The sequence below is a fragment of the Lipotes vexillifer genome, unplaced genomic scaffold (assembly GCF_000442215.2).
Source record: "Lipotes vexillifer unplaced genomic scaffold, Lipotes_vexillifer_v1.1 scaffold371, whole genome shotgun sequence".
Taxonomy (NCBI): Eukaryota; Metazoa; Chordata; class Mammalia; order Artiodactyla; family Lipotidae; genus Lipotes; species Lipotes vexillifer.
This window is the reverse complement of record NW_006786304.1, coordinates 3,795,294-3,805,396: the sequence shown is the minus strand read 5'-3', so window position 1 is coordinate 3,805,396 and position 10,103 is coordinate 3,795,294. Positions and strand designations below refer to the sequence as shown.

The window sequence follows — 10,103 nt, the reverse complement described above, 5'->3', positions numbered from 1 at the left end:
CCCAGCTCCCTGCTGATTGAAGACTCTCTTGCTTTGTCTCTGTGAAAGCCACCTCCCTCTCCCCCTGGCTCTCCCCTTGACCTTGCCCCGTCCACCCCTGGCCTCTGCCCCACTCCTAATGCACTCTAGAGCCGGCCTGGGGAGGCCTCAGCTCACCCTCTCCAGGGCCAAGCCTGGTCAGGAAAGGGACCGAAAGGGCATCGGGGCAGGAACAGCACTTGATGTTTCCAGTCCCCGCAGCACTGAGTGCCTCTAACCCACCTCCCCTTAGTCTAGCCGGGGGGCCCAGGCCAGGAACTCACCTTGTAGGCCTTTGGTGGCAAAGTGCAGGTCGATGGGATGGGACCAGTAAGCCATGTCCCCTATCTGGGGGGTGTCCACCTGTGTTTGGCCCTCCCGCACGCCTGACAGGAGCTTCCATGCAGCCCCTGCAGTGAGAGCCAGGACACGGATGAGGCAGGGCGGGGTGGGAGGCAGCCATCAGGAAGGGGATCAGGAGGGGGATCCCACTGTGGCTATAGGACCCCATTTCTCCCTGGCATTGGGGAGCGGAGGGTTGCAAAGCATGGACCCTGGAGCCAAATGTCTGGGTTCAAATCCTGGCACTATTTCTTCCTGCCCATGCAACCTTGGGCCAGTTACCTTTCTCTGCCTCCGTCTTCCCATCTGTAAGGTGGGTGTAATAATAATGCATTCCTCCCAGGCTTGTGAGAAGATTAAATGAGTTAATACACACGAGGCACTGAGAACAGTGTCTGGGGCATAGTGAGTGCCGGATGAGTGCTGGGGATCATTTTACTACTATTCTCACCCCACGTTTAGAGGCCTAGTCCAAGGACTAAGATGGAGCCGAGGCAGTCCTTCACAAGCAGAAGCACAGAGCAAATCGTGAACGGTGCGTCGTAATAGCAATCCTACTGAGGGTGATAATAATAGCAAAAATGCACCGACCGCTTACTAAATGCCAGACGCTGCGCTAAGCGCTTTAGTAATGAATTCATTTAATCCACACTCTGGGGCTCTTAATCCCCACCCCAGCCCCAGTTTACAGACTCTCCTCCACAGGAGGAGTCTGCAAGGCCTTACATGGCCTGGCCTGTGCCCCCCCAACCCCTTCCTGAACTCATCTCCCATCACTTTCCCCATTCCTCACCACCCTCTAGCCTCAATGGTCCTCTTTCTTTCCCCTCCTCAGGGCCTTTGCACTGGCTGTTCCCTCTGCCTAGAAAACTCTGCTCCTGGATGTCCCTATGCCTGGCTTTTTTTCATCCTTCAGGGATCAGCTCAAGTTCCACTTTCACAGAGGTGTTCTCCCTCACCCTCCTATCCCGAAACTAACCAGTCCCTCTCACATCATCTCTCATCTCATTTCTTCCTGGTACCTAGTACACTATCTGTAATCATTGCACTCACGTCTTTACCTGCTTATTTCTTTTCTGTCTCCCCTGCTGTGAGCCCCAAGAGAGCAGGGATGTTGTAAACTACTGGATCCCTAGAACCTCAAACCCAGATCTTGCTACACAGAAGGTGTTCAATAAATGTTTGTTTCGGACAAATAGATGATCCTAGGAGGTGGGGGCTAATACAATCCCCGTTTTACAGGTAAAGAAACCTTTACCTTTCATTCCACAAACCTTTACTGAACACCTACTCTGTGCCAAGCACTGTTCTCCATGCTGGGGCTACAGCAGGACCACAGCAGACCAAGGTCCCATGGTGGAGCTGATTCAAATGGAGCTCTGCTTTCGTTTTAAGGTTTTCGTTTTTTTTTTTTTTTTTTTTGGTCAGAAGACAGTATATCACATGGGAACAAGTATCAGGGAAAAAGGGCTTGAGAGACTTGGGAGTATATTTGTATGGGACAGCAGTACTACTTTGTCTACACAATAATAAAAAAAAAAGTTTCTTGGGAATAAAGGCATTATTTTATTTACATGCCTCAAGGTTTAGTCCAAATTCCCTGAAGAAGATTCTTTGAGTTCAAACTCGTAATCATCTAACATAGAAACCTTTTCTGCTTTTTAAGTACTAGAAAGTCATTAATCTATTAGGCTAATTAGAGTCAGTTAGGTTTGATGTAGAGTTTCTTTAATTCCATGGAACTATCCCCTCAGGCCATACGAGTATATGGTTTTCAGTTCACATGAAGGACAACGAAAGCTTGTTTACAGAGAACAAGCCAGGAAGGGCAGATAACTCTGAGTTGTTTGCCTTGTGATAATCAATGTGAAGTTTACTGGCCACATGAATTGTTTAAGAAAGTTCCAAACTTTCTACTCTTGAATTCATTTGTTTTTAAGTTTTTTTTTTTTTTTTTTTTTTTTTTTTTGGCCATGCCACGCCCCACGTGGGATCTTAGTTCCCTGGCCAGGGCTTGAACCCGTGTCCCCTGCAGGGGAAGCTTGGAGTCTTAACCACTGGACCGCCATGGAAATCCTTCAAATGGAGCTCTGACTGATGGCAGAGACCAAGCTCTTTATCTGACCGCGCCTTGGCTCTCTATTGGATTAACTGCCCCCTACCCCCTTCTCCCTGACCAAGAGCCCCCTGAAATAATAAAAATCATGTTGATTACTGCTCCCTTGCGGGCCAGGTGAGGAAAGCACCAAGCCTTGAGTCAGGATCCTCACATACAAGACTTCCTAACACCCCATGAAGGACAAATAGTCACACTTTACAGATAATAAAACTGAGGCTGCGAGAGGGAATCGCACTTGCCAGGGTCACAGAGCAAGTGAGTGGAAGGGTACTAGAAACCAAGTCTGATTCCAGGCCTTGCTTCTTATTTGCTCAGCTGGAGGATCCCAATTTCCCAGGGAATCTCAACCACCAACCTACCCACCAGTGAAATCGCAAAGAACCCCAGGCCTGAAAAGATGATGATGGCAACGGCCACACTCATTTCTTGGGCATTTATCTGTGCTAGGCTACATACCCAGGGCTTTACGAACAAGAGCCCATCCAATTTTTACACAAGCCAGGCAAACACTTACTGAGAACTTACAAGTCTAGGCCCTCTTCTAAGTGCTACTGATATTCATTTAGTCCTCCCAACAACCCCATGAGGTAAATAGTGTTATTATTCCCATTTTATAGACAGGGAAATCGAGGCAAAGACAAGTGGCCAGGGTCACATAATTAATAAGCAAGAGCTGGTTTTGAAACCCAGGCAGTCTGTGCTCTTAACCTCAGCACTCTGCTGCCTCAGCTGCCACTAGCTTCATTTTCAGACAAGGAAACTGAGGCTCAGAGAGGTCAAGTCCAAAGGCTCCCAATCAATGGGCAAAGGAGTTCGTATTTGAGCCCAGACCTGGTGGCCACCTGGTGGCCTGTGGCCCTAGCCATCACACCACCCACCACACTCTGATGGAGAGGCATGAAAATTGAGACCTCCAAGGTCCCTCCTGGGCCTGTGTGGATGGACTTGGATAACTGTCAGAACAGAGTTCCTACATTCTCACAGAGAAATATGAATACAGGAAGGTGGCCTCTCCTCTTCATTTCAAGATGGAAACTTCCATTTAACATTAAGAGCTCAATAAATGGAAATGGTTAAGCAAAGAGTTAAGATGGTGGAGGCACCCAGAGCAGCCCTAAGACAGTGAAATGAAGTCCAAGCAGTGTCGTTACCGCTGTCAAGTGTTTTGAGGACAGGGAGTGTGTGTTGGGGGTAGCTGGGTGGGTCCAGCCTATAGTCTCATATCCTTAGGGAATGTGTGTTGAGAGAGTGGGAGTCTGAGTCCCCAGAGATGGGATGGGAAGGGATAGTAAGAAGGGAGCCTGAGACTCACATGAACAAAGCGTGGTCAGGGTTAGGAGTCCTGAGAGCCCATGGAAGCTGAGGATCAGGGACTGAGGTCAGGGGATCAAGGAAAGTAGGTGGAGGCGTCTAGGCTGCGGGGTCTTGGTGGGGAAATGAACCATGCCCGGGAATACCTGTGTGGATGCCCCACTTGCAGAAGAGGCTACTTTCCGAGAAACCGGTGGCCCCCATGATCTGCCCAATCACGTGCACCTCAGCCATGGTCCTGAGGGGGGAAAATATAATCACAGCCTTATGAGAAAAGTGTACAATTATCTCCACCTAATAGATGGGAGAACTGAGGTCCACCAAGTAAGGAGCAGTACTTGGGATTCCAAGCTAGTTTCGTCAAACCACTGAGGCTGCGGTCTTAACCATGATACTAACTGCCTCTCCAGGAGAGCCGCAGAAAAATGAGGGGCGAGAAACGGACGCTCCAAGGAGCTGGCATCTAATTCTGCCTGCCTCTAAAGTAACCTTTTCATCCTGCTCATTGCAGCGGAAAGTCCCGCCCCAGGGGCACATGGCTCCGCCCACAACACAAAAGCACCGCCTCCTCGGGTCAGATTTCCGCCCCCCACCTCCATGAGGCGCATGCGTTTTAAGTGCAGGGCACCTTAGCTCCACCTCTGAGCCTGCGCATGCGTTTTTCCTACCTCAGAGCGTCTAACGGTTAGGAGAGGCGAAAGCGGGGATTGGAGTTCATGGACCTGACCTGTCCCTCTCTCCGCAGGCGCTGACTTCCCAGGCCTAGCTCGCGCCTCTCCCAGGACCTTCCCGGCAGCAAGACTGCTGAGACGCCGATTCCTCCGAAGCCGCGCCCGCCTCCAGCCTCCCTGGTTGTTGCTGGGGCAACGGCTGCCTCCTCCCCTGGCCTTGTCCCCGCCCTGTGGGTCGCTAATTGGCCCTAGCAATCTATGGGGGCGGGGCTAGCATGATTGACACTTTATCTCCCCCCTCTCCATTTTGGGAAAGGCGTCTCTCCAACCGCGAACCACGGTTCAGCCATTTGCGGCGTGGCCTTATGTGGCCATCTTGAGCGTGGCTGAGGAAGTTTGGGCACCAACTGTTTGTCCCAGATACTCTCATAACAGAATAAGCAAATCCATCGATGTCCCGTGCCCCCTAAAACTCTCTCTCAACCGGGGGCACAAGTCAGAGACTTGAGCCAGAGCCAGGGGGGAAATCTCCCTCACGCCATTGTGTGCATCCCCCTGCCTCATAACTGGAAAAAAAAAACCTCATTCAGAGAAGTTGGGGAGGGCGTTCCTTTTTAGAATTCCTCCAAACTCCTCAAGAACTGATAAATTCAACTTCCTTCACTGTTAGTGCTGATTCTGAGCAAGCAGGGGGTGGGTTGGGGGAAGGCGTATGAGAAATGAGGAACTGAGGCCTCTTTATCTGCAAAAAATCCTGTTTTTGAAGGCTGGACTCTGTCAGTAACTTGTGACCTTGCACAGCTCTAGGTCTCAGTTATCGCATCCATGTAATGGACACAAGGGGAATGACTGAGTCAGAGGCACTCACACATTCTGATTTCCTGAGCCGGTGCCTTCCCCACCGTAGTTCGTGCCTTATTCCTCCAGCCCAGACCCCGGGAGTCCAAAAGGAGCTCATTCCTCTACTTTTTGCAAAACGGGGACTGCAAAAGTTAGAGTCACCAGCTGAAAGTTATAGGGAGAGGGCAACGTTTCAACAGGATAATATTTATATAGATAAAATAATTCAATAGGTATACAATTCAATAATATTTCACTAATAGGTATATTTGAAAGCTACCATTTATCGAGTGATTTCTCCATGCCAGCAGCTGTAAACTGATTGTTTTGCATGCATGATCTCCTTTAATCCTCACAGATATCCCACAGGGTGGGTAATTATCAGCTTTACTTAAGATGAAGAAATTAGGGCAAAATCGTTTGCCTTAAACCAAATTGATGGGCTTCCCTGGTGGCGCAGTGGTTAAGAATCCGCCTGCAGGGGACACTGGCTCAAGCCCTGGTCCAGGAATATCCCACATGCCGCGGAGCAGCTAAGCTCCTGCACCACAACTACTGAGCCTGCGCTCTAGAGCCCTTGAGCCACAACTACTGAAGCCCGCACGTGCCTAGGGCATGAGCTTGGCAACAAGAGAAGCCACCGGCGATGAGAAGCCGGCGCGCCGCGACGAAGAGTAGCCCCCGCTCGCCGCAACTAGAGAAAGCCCGCGCACAGCAACGAAGACCCAACGCAGCCAAAATTTAAATAAATAAAAAATAAATAAATTTATTTTTAAAAAACCCAAATTGATTATAGTTCTGTCTCACTCCATCCCCACACCTTATGTTCTTAATTTCCTGCTGTCCTGCCTCTCTTGGACACACATCTCCCAGTATCAAAGGAATATGGAGGTTATGGGTGTCATCCTCAGCTCCATCACTTACCACGTCCAACCAGTCATCAAAGTCCCGTACATGGGACTTCCCTGGCAGTCTACTGGATAAGACTCCACGCTTCCACTTCAGCGGGCATGGAGTTCGATCCCTGGTTGGGGAACTAAGATCCTGCATACCACGTGGCATGGCCAAAAAACAAAAGTCTCACACAATGCTCCTTCTTAGATATTTTTTTCTTCAATTGGTTTCTTTCCCATGGTTGACATTAGTGACTAAGAAAATGCTTCCCAGTTCAACTACCTGGATTTAAGTCTTAGCTCTAGCTCTTCTGTGTGACCTTTAGCCTCTCTGTACCTTAGTTTCCTCATCTGTAACCTGAGAATGAGTGATGGTACCCACCTTGTTAGATTATTGTCAGGATTTAATGAATGTATGGAGCTGTTTTAAAGTATGTCCACAGATTCTTTGACACTCCTTCTTTCACTAGGTGGAGCCTAATTTCCCTCCTCTTGAGTATAGGCTGCACTTTGTAACTTGCTTCTAACCAGCAGAATATGGTAGGCGTGTTGCTGTGTGACTTCTTAGACTAAGCCATAAAAGGCACTGAGGCTTCTTTATCCATCTCTCTATTGAATGGCTCACTTGAGAGAGACCAGCCACCATTTGTGACAGCAGTGAAGCAGCCAGCGGAGAGACCCAAATGGAGAACAACCGAGGCCCCGTGCCAACAAACCAGCACCATGTGAGTGACCCATCTTGGAAGGACATCTTTCAGCCACATCAAATCTTCCAGGGACTGTTGCACCTGGCCAACATGCTGTCTGTAGCTTCACAACACCCTGAGCAAGAACCAACCAGGTAAGCCATCAACAGATTCCTGACCAACAGAAACTGTCTGATGGTAAATGTTTGTTTATTTATGTATTTATTATTTTTGGCTGTGTCGGGTCTTCGTTGCTGCACGCGAGCTTTCTCTAGTTGCGGCGAGGGATGGCTTCTCCTGTTGCGGAGCACGGGCTCTAGGGCGTGCAGGCTTCAGTAGCTGTGGCTCGCGGGCTCTAGACCGCAGGCTCAGTAGCTGTGGCACACAGGCTTAGTCACTCCGCAGCATGTGGGATCTTCCCAGACCAGGGATCGAACCCCTGTCCCCTGCATTGGCAGGCGGATTCTTAACCACTGCGCCACCAGGGAAGTCCCTGTACTTTTTATTCTTAAAGTTTTTAAAATTGTGATAAAATACACATAACATAAAATTTACCATTTTAACCATCTTTACGTGTACAATCCAGTGGCATTAAGTACATTCACATAATTGTGCAACCAATCTCTAGAACTCCTTTCATCTTGCAAAACTGAAACTCTGTACCCAAAAAACTCCCGATCCCTCCCTTCCTCTAGCCCCTGGAAACCACCTATTTACTTTCTATTTCTATGAATTTGACTACTCTAGGTGCCCCATCTGAGTAGAATCATTATGTGTCCTTTTATTACTGGCTTATTTCATTTAGAATAATTTAGCATAATGTCCTCAAGGATCATCCATGCTGTAGTGCATGTCAGAATTTCCTTTTTTGTTGTTTTTAATTATATGGCAATTATTTATTTATCTATTTATTTTGAAGTATGATTGACCTACGACACCATGTTAGTTCCAGGTGCACAACATAATGATTCAGTATTTCTATACACTACAAAATGGTCATCAAAGAATTTCCTTCCTTCTTAAGGCTAAATAATATCCCATTTTATATATACACCCCATTTGCTTTATCCATTCATCTGTCGATGTACAGTTGGGTTGCTTCCACCTTTTAGCTATTGTGAATAACGCTGCTATGAACATGGGTGTACACATATCTCTTCAAGACCATGCTTTCAGGACTTCCCTGGTGGCACAGTGGTTAAGAATCGCCCTGCCAGTGCAGGGGACGTGGGTTCGATCCCTGGTCTGGGAAGATCCTACATGCTGCAGAGTAACTAAGCCCATGCACCACAACTACTGAGCCTGCATTCTAGAGCCCGCGTGCCACAACTACTGAAGCCTGCGTGCCACAACTACTGAAGCTGCATGCCACAACTACTGAAGCCTGCGCACCTAGAGCCCATCTCCGCAACAAGAGAAGCCACCACAGTGAGAAGCACGCACACTGCAATGAAGAGTAGCCCCCCCCCCCACAACTAGAGAAAGCCCGCACACAGCAACGAAGACCCAACACAGCCAAAAATAAATAAATAAATTTATTTTTTAAATTTATTAAATTTATTTTTTAAAAAAAGACCCTGATTTCAGTTCTTTTGGGTATACACCCAGAAGTGGAATTGCTGAGTCATATGATAATTCTATTTTTAATTTTTTGAGGAAGTGCTGTACTGATTAACAGAGTGACTGTTCATATTCTTTTGCATCTTGCTTTTTTTTTTTTTTTTGGCGGCGCTGCGCAGCTTGTGGGATCTTAGTTCCCTGACAGGGATTGAACCCAGGCCCTCGGCAGTGAAAGCACTGAGTCCTAACCACTGGACCACCAGGGAATTCCCACATCTTGCATTTTTCACTCAGTGATACATCTTAGAAAGTTATTCATATCTTTAGCTCTAACTCGCTCTTTTTCAAAAATAAATGTTTTGAAGTGTACAGAAAAGTGCACAAATCATAAGTGAACAGCTGAATTAAATTTCATAAACTGAACACAACTGGTAACCAGAACTCAGCTCATGAAAAGAACATGACCAGCCCCTCCAGGATGCCCTTCATGCCTCTTCCAGGATGCCTCCAAAGGAAACCACTAACTGGGCTTCTAACAATATGGATTAATTTTGCCTGTTTTCGTACTTTATATAAATGAAATCTGGCAATATGCATTGTTTGTGTCTGCTGTCTTTTGCTCAGTGTTTTGTTTGTGAAATTCATCCCATGCTATTGCATGTGGCTGTAGCTCTTTCATTCTCATTGCTATATAGTTTCCTCTGTGTGAAGATGCTACACTTTATCCATCTGTTGATGGGAATTTGTTTTTTGGTGGACATATGTTCACATCTGATTGGACTGGAATTGCTGGGTCATAGGATACGTTCAGCTATAGTAGAAACTGCCCAACAGTTTTTTAGTGGTTGGGCCAATTTGGATGCCCACCAGCAGTGTATGAGAGTTTTCCCACTCTATATCCTCACCAACACTTCCTGGTGGTGTCTTCTTTCATTTAGCCATTCTGGTGGGTGTATATTGGTATCGCACTGTGATTTTAATTTGCATTTCCCTAATGATTAGTTGAGCAACTTTTTAAATGTTCCTCTCTCCCTTGGATTTCCTCTTTCTGTGAAGTTTTGTTCAGTTCTCGTGTGTGTGTGTGTGTGTGTGTGTGTGTGTGTGTGTGTTTGTGGTACGCGGGCCTCTCACTGTTGTGGCCTCTCCCGTTGTGGAGCACAGGCTCCGGACGCGCAGGCTCAGCAGCCATGGCTCACGGGCCCAGCCGCTCCGCGGCATGTGAGATCTTCCCAGACCAGGGCATAAACCCGTGTCCCCTGCATCGGCAGGCGGACTCTCAACCACTGTGCCACCAGGGAAGCCCCTTGTTCAATTCTTTTACTTGCTTTTCTGCATACACACACACACACACACACACACACACACATATACATACATATGCAAATATATTATATTCGTAAATATAATTCATATTATATTAGTAAAATTCTCCTAAGAACAAGGGGATTCTCCTATATAACCATAATACCAATTTAACATTTCCCCAAGTATCAGTTTAAGATTGATAGAAAACTATCATCTAATTTATAGTTTATGTTCAAATTTCTCCCATTGTCCCAATAACATACCTTGTCACCATCTGCTTTCCATCTGGGATCACACTTTATTTAGTTGTCATGTTTCTTTTTTTCTTTTTTTTTTCTGCGGTACGCAGGCCTCTCAC

At 47.2% G+C, this 10,103-nt stretch overlaps 1 protein-coding gene across 1 annotated transcript in view; it reads right to left on the bottom strand.

The window, feature by feature from the left end:
- B9D2 (B9 domain containing 2) overlaps window positions 1-4,650 on the bottom strand; it is a 7,873-nt gene extending 3,223 nt beyond the window's left edge. The window contains exons 1-3 of the mRNA XM_007458616.1: window positions 4,518-4,650; window positions 3,937-4,028; window positions 303-428 (exon numbers count right to left, since the gene is read on the bottom strand). Of these exons, the coding sequence (XP_007458678.1) occupies window positions 303-428; window positions 3,937-4,024 (214 nt within the window). The 5' untranslated portion in view covers window positions 4,025-4,028; window positions 4,518-4,650. The remainder of the gene's footprint in view (window positions 1-302; window positions 429-3,936; window positions 4,029-4,517) is intronic.
- Between the last annotated feature and the right edge of the window lie 5,453 nt (window positions 4,651-10,103).